Source organism: Pituophis catenifer, unplaced genomic scaffold, assembly GCF_029215685.1.
Source record: "Pituophis catenifer annectens isolate HBS135680 unplaced genomic scaffold, rPitCat1.0.hap2 SCAF_15, whole genome shotgun sequence".
NCBI classification, from domain to species: domain Eukaryota; kingdom Metazoa; phylum Chordata; class Lepidosauria; order Squamata; family Colubridae; genus Pituophis; species Pituophis catenifer.
The window spans coordinates 8126658-8141632 of NW_027256895.1; the positions used below are offsets into that span (position 1 = coordinate 8126658).

The 14975-nt window shown below is 36.0% G+C and overlaps 1 protein-coding gene across 1 annotated transcript; it reads right to left on the reverse strand.

Annotated features, from left to right (window-relative positions):
- Positions 1–6065: 6065 nt before the first annotated feature.
- LOC139324281 (vomeronasal type-2 receptor 26-like) lies at positions 6066–10568 on the reverse strand. Its single transcript, XM_070954000.1, has 4 exons — positions 9888–10568; positions 8004–8231; positions 7466–7592; positions 6066–6964 (listed from the first exon to the last, which is right to left on the reverse strand). Exons 1-4 carry the CDS (start codon positions 10566–10568, stop codon positions 6066–6068), a joined length of 1935 nt encoding a protein of 644 aa, XP_070810101.1.
- Positions 10569–14975: the final 4407 nt, after the last annotated feature.

Consider the following 14975-nt stretch of genomic DNA (forward strand, 5'->3'; position numbering starts at 1 on the left):
CTCTTTTGGGACCATGAAATAAAGTGAAGAAAGCTTACTGGTCTCAAATGCATCTTGGGCTAATGAGTTATATGTCAGCTATAAGAAAGTGGAATAGTATTCTGTTGAAATATTCAATCAAATCTATTTTGCTCTTATCTAGTTTACTTATTAAATACATCCAAGAAACATTGTCCCTAGAATTCTTCTAAACATTACTGTAGAGATGAATTTCTTGGAATTACTTCAAAGACATACGTTTTAATGGGTTCACAGAGTACTACAATCCATTCTTCCCTTAGGTATGGAATACTCTACTTCCGGTATTTGTCCCTAGAATTCTTCTAAACATTACGGTAGAAAGGAATTTCTTGGAATTAATTCAAAGATATATGCTTTAATGGGTTCACAGAGTACTACAATTCATTTTTCCCTTAGGTATGGAATGTCTTTGGCTACTCACTTCCGGTATTTGGTATTATTGTTTCAGAAAAGTAGAACTAATTAGTAGACCTTTAGCCATGCAGAACATTTTAACACAACCCTAAGCCTAATCTTTGATGCTCATGAAATATTCCATAACAACCACATTAACAACAACAACAAAATGTAGAATTTCCCTCCTCAACCTCATCACAGCTTACTTGTGGCATCTTGAAGAAACCTATAAGTTCAGCTATATAAGATGATGTTTCAAAATCCAATCCTCCAATGATAGCCATAAGATTCTTCTGGTTGTCACATTTGTAGTTAGGGACAAATTCCTGAGATTTGAAAAGCAGGTCCAGTGTGGAGCGATAGGTCATCCTCGCATTCAGGTAACTGTCATAGATGTGGAACCCAAGAGTGATGTTAGGTAAGACCTGGGAGTCTTCATTGATCTCCTTTATAGCAAAAGCCAAGGCAAGGACGTATTGATGAAATTTGGTGATTACACTGCAAATGTTTAAAATACCCCAGTTGAAGCAGTAAAATGACAATTCTCATCATTTCTGTATGAATAACGAACAATTCTTTCTCTGACAGTAGTAAAAAGATCATCACTTTTCTAAAATTCTGAATAATTTCTACAGCGGGATCCTTGGTGCTCACTGAGCTTGTTTGCTTTCTTGCAGACATTTCATTATCCAAAATAGGTAATATCATCACTGGCTAGTTTGGATAATGAAATGTCTGCAAGAAAAGAACCAGTCTCAGAGAGTACCAAAGACCCCTCATCTCAACCATGAGCTACACATATTCTCCTTTATTGTTAATTTCTACAAAGTTCAAAATTATTTCTTACATAATATTTCCATGACTTGCAACAAATATTGTAAAATTATCTTAACCTCAGTAGAAGTTCAACAACAGGTGTGAACATTTTTAAAAAAAATGCAAAGAAAATTATTTCTTCTGCCAGAACCAGATACATTTGAAAGAGACAGAAAGCTTAAATTACATAGAGGAAAAAAAAAGATTTGTGTACAAACAGCTTTTAATAATATAAGGGGATTTTGGAGATGGACTAAGATTTGATAGCAGAAAATATTCTTACATTGGTACATCGTAAGGTGTTCTAGCAGGATGTTCCCTAAATTTCATTTCATAAAAGTGGTAATTGATGTGAGACACCATCCCACCAATGATGAAGTCTCCAGGCTGGTACCACTCATGTGGAACAAGGAAAGCATCACTTGCAGGGCAGCTCAAAGTAACTACTCTGTGCACCAAAAACATTCAGAAGAAACATCTTCATGCTTTTGTTATTGTGGGGATGCTTTCTCTTCTATTCTACCCATAGGAAAGTATATATATTCCAATAGTTCATCTAAGGATTAATCCAAGGATTACATTTGAGAAAGCATCTAATGAGAAAATCTATCATTTTCTGCTTGGAGATCCTTTTGAGTACAATTTTTTATCTTGAATACCACAAGGATTTGAATAGATATTTTGCCAGGAGAGAACAGAACATAGAAACTTGAAGCAATGAATCTGACAGAGCTCTTCATACCCCTTGTGCCAATCTTCCAGTGGTTCAAGACTTACTTTATAGCCAAACAAACACCTTGATTGTTGTTGGATTTTAATACCCTTCTGTGCAGCCTTTGATGCTTAGGCCACTTGAAGAAAATATGGTGATTCCTCTAGGAGATAATTATTTTGTTTTGATCAGATAGTAAGTGGCTGATGATTCGGCTATTTTTTTTTAAAAAATAATTTATTTATTTTAAATGAGCAAAGACCAATGAAAGTAGCATCAGGAAGATTTGCAATAGAATATATATTAAATTGTTGAAACTGTAGAAATAAAAATAGTGCTGTTTTTCAAGATAGCACATTTATTTTCTACCAATATTTTCACAACATAGAATATGAACCGATCCAGCAGATGTCACTTGTTTATTGTATTTTTTGTGAGGAGTTACAATGCAGAATCTTTTAAAAGAATTACCTTAAGTTCACTTAAAAATCTTCAAAAGATTTCTTGCTCCAAAGTTTCAAAAAGTCTGTTGAATGCTCCAACACTGGAAATTTTTAAGAAGATGTTGGATAACCATTTGTCTGAAGTGGTGTAGGGTTTCCTGCCTCGGCAGGGGGTTGGACTAGAAGACCTCCAAGGTCCCTTCCAACTCTCCTATTCTATTCTATTCTATTCTATTCTATTCTATTCTATTCTATTCTATTCTATTCTATTCTATTCTAGTCTAGTCTAGTCTATTCTATTCTAGTCTAGTCTAGTCTAGTCTAGTCTAATCTAGTCTAGTCTAGTCTAGTCTATTCCACGAAACCCAGCCTCATACCGTCCTCTGAAAATTGCTGGCCATTCCAAGATCAAGCAAAGGAATGCAGCCAGCTGAGGAGACAGTGACTGTTACCCAAACAATTTGTTAGCACATAGTTGGACACTTCTTCATAATCAGAGGGTGGAAGGGAACAAGGAAAAGTTTACCATATACTTTGGGCATGAAAACCTCAGATCCAGCTTGCTTCTTCTGTAACCATTTGTCTTTCATAAAGTATACCTTTTGCTAACCATGGGCCTAAGAGTCTTTCTTTTCTGACTGACCAGGGTGGGACAGCTGACATTTATTTCTTCTTCCAAGACTAGAAACATTTGAAAGACAGAGAAAGCCTAGATCAGCAGCAGAAATAACGATAGCAGTAGCACTTACTGACTTATTGTGCTTTACAGCCCTCTCTACAAGGATGTTCTTTAAATTTCAATTCACAAAAGTGATCAACTATGTGGGGCACCGTGAACATAGTTGCATGCTTTTATACATGTTGAAAGAAGCTTTTTTTTTGTTATTATTTTTGACTTTTGTTGCGAACCTTAGTTCATTTTGAGCCTTAGATTTCCAGACTTCATTTTTGACCATAGAAATTAGCCTGCAATACTGCAATATTCTCACCACTGCACCACCATATCTGCAATGAGAGTTGCAGTTTGTTTATAATTTGGGCCTTTTAACCTGCCTATAGAATATCTCCCCCCCTCTCTTATCTATCTATCTATCTATCTATCTATCTATCTATCTATCTATCTATCTATCTATCTATCCATCCATCCATCCATCCATCCATCCACTCGTCTGACAAAGAAGGGGTGTACCCTTTTTCTAGGATTTGAGCTGAATTTCAGCTGACTTTCTTGAAAAATGTCAGGCTTTTTATTTTAAACTAATTTGAATCACTCTTTCTAATGATCAGCATAAACTTTGAGTAAAGCATGAAACAGAAGGCAGGATATATTTCATTTCACTAAATTTCCCCTATTATTAATATCTAATAACAGGTTGCTCGGGAAATAATATAAGTTGTAAAATTTATGGGTAGAGGGTGAATGGTTATGACTCAATATAAAACCCTTTTTTCTAAATATATGCAAATGTACAGGATTAACAAATTGAATAAATTTCACTTTTCAAAGGACCCCAACAAGTCCAAAACTGACATCATATAATATTGTGTTCAATACCTACTCATAAAATGATAATGAACCTTTCATTAAATGTATGTAGTGTTTTATGAATTGAAACTAGAAAAACCATAAAAATGTCTCTGAAGACATTGGACATCTCCTTCCCTCACCCCCTCCCTCTTTCCATACCTATAATCTTTATCTATCATCTCCATCTAAGGCAGGGGTGTGAAACTCAAGGCCTGTGGGCCAGATCTGGCCCACGGGGTGCTTAGATTTGTCCCACCGGGCCGCCCTGGAAACAGCAAAGAAGTGGCCTGCAGTGCTTCTTCCAGCAAAATATGGAGCCCAGGAGGCCTATACATGTTTTCCGCCTGGATGTCCTCCTGCAGCCCTCTGACAGATAAAACGGTGCTCCCAACATGAGTGATGTTGAGCTGACCACGTCCACCAGGCACCCCAAGGTCAAACACAACCTTGGTATGGCCTTTATTTAAATCGAGTTTAACACCCCTGCTCTAGGGGAATATTCACATTTTTTTCCCTCAGAAATTTTCATTTTTGAAATCGCTATCTCTATCAGAGACAAGTGTACATATTTTTTTAGGATTTCCACTATATTTCACCTTTGCTTTTATTGAAAAATGCAGTCTAATTCCATATGGATGTATAGAAATAAATAAAGAGTGAAATCACTCTTTATTATAGTCTTTGTTCAGCAAAACTTTGAATAAAGGATGAGACAGAGGAAAAATACATTTAATTCCATTTCACTGAATTTCCAGTATTATTGAAATCTGGTAAAAGGTTGTAATGAAAATAGATTTATGAATAGAGAGTGAATGGTTATAAACCAGCATATCACTGCTAAAAAACTAATTCCCACAACACTGTCAAACTCTTTACTAAGATTGTATTAATGTTATTATTCTCATCCTTCCTTTTACCTATCTCCTCCCACTTATGACTATAACCATGTTGCTTCTATCTTTACAACTTATATTGTTTTAATTGTTTCTGAGTATGATTTCATTGCTTATTAGTAACCTATGACTATCACTAAATGCTGTATCTTATGATTCCTGATGAATGTATTTATTTTATTTTTATGTACACTGAGAGCATATGTGCCAAAGACAAATACCTGTCTGTCCAATCATACTCAGCCAATAAAAAAATCTATTCTATTCTATTCTATTCTATTCTATTCTATTCTATTCTATTCTATTCTATTCTATTCTATTCTATTCTATTCTATTCTATTCTATTCTATTCCACTCCATTCCATTCCATTCCATTCCAAATGTATGGGATTTACAAACTCAATAAATTTTCATTTTAAAGAAGCCTAAAAAATCTAACTGATGTTCTATAATACTATGTTAAATATATATTCATAAAATAGTAATTAGCTTTTTACTATTTTTATATAGTGTTTTAGGAATTGAAAGTATAAAAGCACTGAAAATATATCTGCAAACATTGAACATTGTTTGAGTCAATATCTGAAATATCTTAACAGGAACCAAGAAACTTGGATTATCAAAGTCAAGTTCAACAGGAATGTTGAAATGGGAAAGGATTAGGTTAAAGAATCTTGGGAAAGGATGGAAATTTATTTTATTTTATTTATTATTTATTTGTCAAACATGTACAAGATAACAGGTATATGTATAACCATGGATAGGAACATAGGATATCAGTACAAATTAATGGGGACAAGTATTATTGCGGTTGAAATGCAGCAACATGAGTACTTACTTTGGGAAGGCCAACCATAATAAGACTTAATAATCACAAATATCCTATATAAATCATTATTTAAGAGAAATAAAAATGTCTATGTTTCTAAACTTGTATATAATTTTCCTGTAGGCACAGTCTTTCTATTCCTTTTTTGAAACGTTCTGGTAAGTCGGAAAAATCACATGATGTACTAATTTCTCTTTGTGAGTTGTTTATATTTATATAGTGTTGTATGAACTGAATTTATAAAAGCCATGAGAATATATTTTCATATGACCAACCATAATAAAATTTCATAATCATAAATATCCTATATCAATTCTTCCTTAACAGAAATAAAAATGTCAATGTTGCTAAAATTGTATATTTGTTTCCTATAAACAACAGTCTTCCTATTCCTTTTTTGAACAATTCAGAAAGATCACATGGGGTATTAGTTCCGCTTTATGAGTTGCTCTCTGTGGTTTAGGTCTGGCTGGAAAACAATGATGTAGCACTTTGGCAAGAATATGCATCCTAGTAATGCAGCGCTGGAGGCCAAGATGGAGAAGACCTCCACAGCTACCATGGCTTTGCCTTTTGTGCTTAGATAGGCTGGAAAGAAGGAGATCCAAACACTGCAAAAGGCCAACATGCTGAAGGTGATGAACTTGGCTTCATTGAAGCTGTCAGGTAATTTACGGGCAAGGAAAGCCACAATAAAGCTAGCGATGGCCAAGACACCCATGTAGCCCAAGACACAGTAGAAGAAGAAAGCTGACCCCTCATTGCATTGTAAAATCATTTTTTTGAGCTCTGAATGCATGTCCAGTTCAGGGAATGGGGGAGATGTTGACAACCAAAAAGTACAAATACATACTTGGAAGAGAGAGCAGGATAGGACAATAGAAAAGGCCAATCTTTTCCCCACCCATCTCCTCATCTGAGATCCTGGTTTCGTGGCCATGAAAGCAACAACTACAGTGATGGTTTTGGCCAGCACACTAGAAATGGCCACAGAGAAAGTGACACCAAACATTGATTGTCGGAGAAGGCAGGTCACTTTGCCAGGTTGGCTAAGAAAGAATAAAGAGGAGAGAAAACAGAGCTGAAGAGAGACAAGCAGGGTGTAGGTGAGGAACCTGTTGTTGGCTTTGACAATAGGAGTATCCCGATACTTAATAAAAGTTCCAAGTATCCAAGATGTCAAGAAGAAGAAACCAAGAGCTGCTGAAGCTAAACCAATTCCTAAGGTTTCTTCAAAGGTTAGAAACACCACCGGTTTCAGGATACATCCATTGTTTTCTTTATTTGGATAATGATCTTCTGGACATTCAAAACAGTCATCCATTTCTGGAAGCAAAATCAAGGAATTTGTCATCTAGGCATTCCAAATTATTAAAAAGGTAAAGGTTCCCATCGCACATACAGTATATGCTAGTTGTTCCTGATTCTAGGGGGCGGTGCTCATCTTTGTTTGAAAGCCAAAGAGCCAGCACTGACTAACGAGGTCTCCATGGTCATGTGGCTGGCATGACTAAATGCAAAGGCACACGGAACGCTGTTACCTTCTCTACTTTTCTACTTACATTTTTTACCTGCCATCAAACTGCTAGGTTGGCAGAAGCTGGGACAAGTAACGGGAGCTCACCCTGTTATGTGGCACTAAGGAATCGAACCGCTGAACTGCTGACCTTTCAATCGACAAGCTCAGCGTCTTAACCACTGAGTCACCACGTCGCTTCTCTGAGCCACCGCGTCCCTTCCAAATTATTAAAGATCACTTTATTAATTTTTTGAATCCCAAACTAGTATAGTAAAGTGTAATGAAAAATGGTAGAATTCCTACCCTACCGTTTTGATCTGAAATCTTCCCTTCTGGGCATGGAATACAGTCATAGCAGCAGAACTGTTCCCCTTCAATCCCTTTCTTCCAGGATCCAGGGAAACAAGGGTCATTGCATCGAGAAAGTGGAAGAACCTGGTTTTGTAATTGGAGATATTGAAAACAGTTTGTAATAGTTTTTGAACTTCCCAAAGAGATATTGGATTTTTCAACTTCATCGACTTAAAAATATGTGGAAATTGCAATGATGTAGGAAAGGTCCTGTTTGAAGGGCAGGGCATGTAAATAATTGCACATAGTAACAATCTCATGGAAAAGTGGCCATTCTTGTGATTTCAGATTCAAATCCAAAACAAAAATGCAAACATGACTTTTACATTGTAATATCATATTGTCAATTTGAGGAATGCCTGATCATCACAAGGTTTTGAAAAGAATATGCCATTGTTTATTTTAAAAAAAAAAACAGAAATCAGATTTGTAAACAGACTGTATTCAAAATGGGATCATAATGGATTAATTATAGCCAATTCAGTAGTTCAATACCTGGTTAAAAGTTGGGTTCCAGACAATCTCATCTTCATCAATGAATAATTCTTTTCCTTTTGGAGCCTGGAGATCCATCTTTCCAATTCTAATTCTCTGAAAGGATCTGTTTGGAAAAGTGATCAAGTTGGTGATGTCGAATCCACCTGTTGCTTCCCCTTTCTCATTCAGGAACACTCTCTCCCCAGCTGAATTGTTAAAAGCAATGCTGTGAAGAAATGAATGGAGCTACTTGAAAAAGAATGAAAGAGAAAGGGGGTTGAATACAATGTAGTAGAGAGGAGAACACCATGTGAATGGAGCTACATCGGTAATTTGTATATCCATATATCTCTCTATATATATCCTTCATTATATAACGATATTTATGTAGTGATATTAATTTTGGTTCCTCATTTTTGTGTCCTTGAGTGGTATTCCCTTATTTGATTCAGGTTCATTTCTTAAATAATAATGAAACCAGGACCATAGATAATCTTCCCTCAATGGCATAAAGATATTCGATAGTCAAAATATGACAAATTTCCTTTAGCCAGATTTGAAAGTTTGGAACTTATTATTCAATAGTTAGATGTGGGATAGAGATTGTTGCAAACATAAGGTAATCTACACACACACACACACACACACACACACACACACACACGTAAAATGCAGATGAGGAATGCAAGTCAAAATAAGCAAGGAAATGGTAGGAGAACACCTACCTGGTCTAGACAAGTTCAAATTATCAGGACCAAATGGACTAATCCCCAAGGTTCAGAAAGAAGGGGAAGATATGGTCTCTGAACCAATGAACTATATCAAAAAATGTTTGCAGGAATGTCTAGTTTAATGTAAAGAAGGACTAGAGGTGACATGAAAGCAGTCTTCAAATGTCTAAGGAAGTGCCACAAAGAAGAGGGGGTCAACATGTTCTCCAAAGAACCTGAAGGAAGGATGAGAAGAAATTAAGGGAAACTAATAAAGAAGAGAACCAAGCTAGAACTAAGGAGAAATTCCTGACAGAACAATTAATGAATGGTTTACCTCCAGAAGTTGTGAATGCTCAACTCAATATTAAGAAAAATAAGATCATGACATCCGGCCCTCTCAATTCCTGGCAAAAAAATGGGGAAGAAATCAAAGTTGTGACAGATTTAATTCTCCTGGGCTCCCAGGTCTCTGCAGATGGGGACTACAGCTAAGAAATTAAAAGACGCTTGCTCCTAGGGAGGAAAGCTATGGCAGATCTAGACAGCATACTAAAAAGCAGAGACATCACCCTGCCAATCAAAGTGTGTATAGTGAAGGCTATGGTTTTCCCAGTTGCAATTTATGGCTGTGAAAGTTGGACCATAAGGAAGGTTGCAAGGCCATTACACTGGTCAGTCCTAGAGGAGATCAACCCTGACTGCTCTTTAGAAAGCCAGATCCTGAAGATGAAACTCAAATACTTTGGCCACCTAATGAAAAGGAAGGACTCACTGGAGAAGACCCTAATGCTGGGAATGATAGAGGGCAAAAGAAGAAAGGGACTCAATGATCAAAATATGGAAAATGGGAAAACAGAACCTAGTTTTTTTTAATTTATTTCATACAAAAGAAGAAAAGCAGTATACTCCAATATACTGCTCAAGGAGGAGACTTAAAATCATTTTAGACAAATCACGGCCTAATCACTTTGCAAAAATCTCCAGTGTTGGAGTCTCCACAACTGCTACGGGCAAAGTTTCTACTAATTAATTATTCTCACTGTCAGGAAATTTGTCCTCATTTATACGTTGTTTCTCATACTTAACATGTAGAAAATATTAAATATTAAATTGCACAATGGGTTCAAAAGATAACTCTACATCTAACTGCTCATTGAATTAAAAGAAGTGTCCAATGCAGAGAATCTACCTGACAAGCCTGGAAATCTAGATGGCCCATTGGTTTACCCATCATAGCTTTTTTTCTATTGAAACGTAATGTGTACAGAGCCTGCAAAGCATGAGCTACAGCATAAACAGCATTGTAGACACTGTAGCTTTGTCCAGTCATTTCTATTTCAAACAAAGGGCTAGGAAGATCTTCTAGCTTCTTCTGCACAGGGCACGGATTACTATGGATTTCTTCTAATTCTGGTTTTAGAAATGAACAATCAAACGATTGTTCCCAAACGTCCTGCAGAAACTCATCTCTGGAGACTGAAAGAGGATTGATGGTCTGAAGAAATTCCTTGAAACCTGCAACATCTGTTGAATGAACAGTGAAGGAAATAGCCCCATGGAACATCTGCAGATCCCAACTGACTTGAAATCCAGATAAAATGAAATCAATCTGTGCAGTCATGATCCACACCTTTCTAAACAATGCCGTTTCCTTGCTTTCAGGATCTATCATAAATGTGTAAGCTCTTAGGGCCATAATAGCCCAGGCTTCTCCATAGACGAGAAAAGCATTGGCTTTGCTATTCATCATATTAATAGAGATAACTGAGACTGTTTGATAAACTCCTGAGAGGTCTTCCACATGGATTAGTTGGGAAAGCCTTTGTACAAATGATAAACATATTCCATTCTGTGAGAGTAAGGGCTGCATTTTCTGTAAGAAATTTTCTCCATTGTTGTTATCAATAGCAAAAATCCCAATCCATGTCCACTTGAAGTGGTGCAGCAGTTGAATAATTCCAATATACTGATGGTCCTCTTTTGGGACCATGAAATAAAGTGAAGACAGCTTACTGGTCTCAAATGCATCTTGGGCTAATGAGTCATATGTCAGCTATAAGTAAGTAGAATAGTATTCGGTTGAAATACTCAATCAAATATTTTTTTTTCTTATCTAGTTTTCTTATGAAATAAATCCAAGGAACATTGTCCCTAGAATTCTTCTAAACATTACTGTAGAGATGAATTTCTTGGAATTACTTCAAAGACATATGTTTTAATGGGTTCACAGAGTACTACAATCCATTCTTCCCTTAGGTATGGAATGTCTTTGGATACTCACTTCTGGTATTTGCTAATATTGTTTCAGAAAAGTAGAACTAATTAGGAGATCTTTAGCCACGCAGAAAATTTTAACACAAACCTAAGCCTAATCTTTGATGCTCATGAAATATTCCATAACAACTACATTAACAACAACAAAATGTAGAATTTCCCTCCTCAACCTCATCACAGCTTACTTGTGGCATCTTGAAGAAACCTATAAGTTCAGCTATATAAGATGATGTTTCAAAATCCAATCCTCCAATGATAGCCATGAGATTCTTCTGGTTGTCACATTTGTAGTTAGGAACAAATTCCTGGGATTTGAAAAGCAGGTCCAGTGTGGAGCGATAGGTCATCCTCGCATTCAGGTAACTGTCATAGATGTGGAACCCAAGAGTGATGTTAAGTAAGTTCTGGGAGTCTTCATTGATCTCCTTCACAGCAAAAGCCATGGCAAGGGCGTGTTGATGAAATTTGGTGAATACACTGCAAATGTTTTAAATACCCCAGTTGAAAAAGTAAGTTGGCAATTCTCATCATACCTCTATGAATAACAAACATTTCTTTCTCTGACAGTAGTAAAGAGATCATCACTTTTTCTCTAATTCTTAATAATTTCTACAGAGGGATGCTTGGTGCTCTCTGAGTTTAGTGGCTTTCTTGCAAACATTTCATGATCCTAAGTATGTAACATCATCACTGGCTTCCACTGATAGTTTGGATGATGAAATCTCAACAAGAAAAGAACCAATCTCAGAGAGCACCAAAGACTCCTCATTTCAACCCTGAGCTACAAATATTCTCCTTTATTGGTAATTTCTACAGAGTTCAAAATTACTTCTAACATAATATTTCCATGACTTGCAACAAAATTTTAAAATTACCTTAACCTCAGTAGATGTTCAACAACATGTGTGAACGTTTGAAAAAAATGCAAAGAAAATTATTTCTTCTGCCAGAACCAGATACATTTGAAAGAGACAGAAAGCATAGATTACATAGAGAGAGAGAAAAAAAAGATTTGCATACGAACAGCTTTTACTAATATAAGGGCATTTTGGAGATTAACTAAGATTTGATAGCAAAAAATATTCTTACATTGGTACATCGTAAGGTGTTCTAACAGGATGTTCCCTAAATTTCATTTCATAAAAGTGGTAAACGATGTGAGACACCATCCCACCAATGATGAAGTCTCCAGGCTGGTACCACTCATGTGGAACAAGGAAAGCATCACTTGCAGGGCAGCTCAAAGTAACTACTCTGTGCACCAAAAACATCAGGAGAAACATCTTCATGCTTTTGTTATTGTGGGGATGTTTTCTCTTCTACTCTACCCATAAGAAAGTACAATAGTTCATCTAAGATTAATCCAAGGATTACATTTGAGAATGTATCTAATGAGAAAATCTATCATTTTCTGCTTGAAGATCCATCTGAGTACAAATTTGTATCTTGAATACCACAAGGATTTGAATACATATTTTGGCAGGAGAGAACAGAGCATAGAAACTTGAAGCAAGGAATCTGACAGAGCTCTTAGTACCCCTTGTGCCAATCTCCCAGTGGTTCAAGACTTACTTTATAGCCAAACAAACACTTTGATTGTTGTTGAATTTTAATACCCTTCTGTGCACCTTTGCTGTTTAGGCCAGTTGAAGAAAATATGGTGACTCCTCTAGGAAATAATTATTTTGTTTTGATCAGATAGTAAGTGGCTGATGCTTTGGCTATTTTTTTTTTTAAAAATAATTTATTTATTTTAAATGAGCAAAGACCAATGAAAGTAGAATCAGGAAGATTTGCAATAGAATATATGTTAAATTGTTGAAACTAAAAAAACTAAAAATTGTAGAAATAAAAATAGTGCTGTTTTTCAAGATACCACAGTTATTTTCTACCAATATGAAAATATATATGTTCTACAACATAGAATATGAACTGATCCAGCAGATGTCAGTTGTTTATTGTCTGTATTTTTTGTGAGGAGTTACAATGCAGAACCTTTTAAAAGAATTACCTTAAGTTAACTTAAAAATCTTCAAAAGATTTCTTGCACCAAAGTTTCATTCATTCATTCATTCATTCATTCATTCATTCATTCATTCATTTATTCATTTATTTATTTATTTATTTATTTATTTATTTATTTATTTATTTATTTATTTATTTATTTATTTTCATATTTCTATGCTGCCCACTCTCCGAGGACTCTGGGTGGATTACACCAAAGACAGTATACTAAATAGCATATTGCCCCAACAATCTGGGTCCTCATTCTATTGAATGCTCCAACACTGGAAATTTTTAAGAAGATATTGGATAACCATTTGTCTGAAGTGGTCTAGGGTTGGTTGACTAAGCAGGGGTTTGGACTAGAAGACCTCCAAGGTCCCTTCCAACTCTGTTATTCTATTCTATTCTATTCTATTCTATTCTATTCTATTCTATTCTATTCTATTCTATTCTATTCTATTCTATTCTATTCTATTCTATTCTATTCCACGAAACCCAGCCTCATACTATCCTCTGAAAATTGCTGGCCATTCCAAGATCAAGCAAAGGAATGCAGCCAGCTGAGGAGACAGTGACTGCTACTCAAACAATTTGTTAGCACATAGTTGGACACTTCTTCATAATCACAGGGTGGAAGGGAACAGGAAAAAGTTTACCATATATTTTGGGCATGAAAATCTCAGATCCAGCTTTGCCTTTTCTGTGACCATTTGTCTTTAGTAAAGTATATCTTTGGCTAACCAAGGGCCTAAGAGTCTTTCTTTTCTGACTGACCAGTTGGGACAGCTGACATATATTTCATCTTCAAAAACTAGAAACATTTGAAAGACAGAGAAAGCCTAGATCAGCAGCAGAAATAGCAATAGCAATAGCAATGCCACTTACTTATTGTGCTTTGCAGCCCTCTTTATAAGGATGTTCTTTAAATTTCAATTCACAAAAGTGATCAACTACATGGGACACCATACACATAGTTGCATGCTTTTATACATGTTGAAAGAAGATTATTTTTGACTTTTGTTCCAAACCTTAGTTCAGCCTTAGATTTCCAGACTTCATTTTTGACCATAGAAGTTAGCCTGCAATACTGCAATATTCTTACCACTGCACCACCATATCTGCAATGAGAGTTGCAGTTTCTTTATAATTTGGGCCTTTTAACCTCCCCATAGAATATCTCCTCCCTCTTTTATCTATCTATCTATCTATCTGTCTGTCTGTCTGTCTGTCTGTCTGTCTGTCTGTCCGTCCGTCCATCCATTCACCCGACAAAGAAGGGGTGTACTCTTTTTCTAGGATTTGAGCTGAATTTGAGCTGACTTTCTTGAAAAATGCCAGGCTTTTTATTTTAAACTAATTTGAATCACTCTTTCTAATGACCGGCACACACTTTGAGTAAAGCATGAAACAGAAGGCAGGATACATTTCATTTCATTTCACTAAATTTCCCCTATTATTAACATCTGATAACAGGTTGTTCGGGAAATAGATTTATGGGTAGAGGGTGAATGGTTATGACTCAATATAAAATCTTTTTTTCTAAATACATGTAAACGTAAAGGTTAACAAACTCAATAAATTTGACTTTTCAAACAACCCTAAGAAGTCCAAAACTGACATCATATAATATTGTGTTCAATACCTATTCATAAAATGATAATTAGCCTTTCATTAAATTTATGTAATGTTTTATGAATTGAAAGTATAAAAACCATAAAAATGTCTCTGCAGACATTGGATATCTTCCTCCCTCACCCCCTCCCTCTCTCCATACCTACTTACATACCTATAATCTTTATCTATCATCTCCATATAGGACAGGGGTGTGAAACTCAAGGCCTGTGGGCCAGATCTGGCCCACGGGGTGGCTTAGATTTGTCCCATGGGGAGGCTCTGGAAACAGCAAAGAAGTGGCCCACGGTGCATCTTCCAGCAAAATATGGAGCCCAGGGGGCCTATACATGTTTTCGGCCTGGATGTCCTGCTGCAGCCCTCT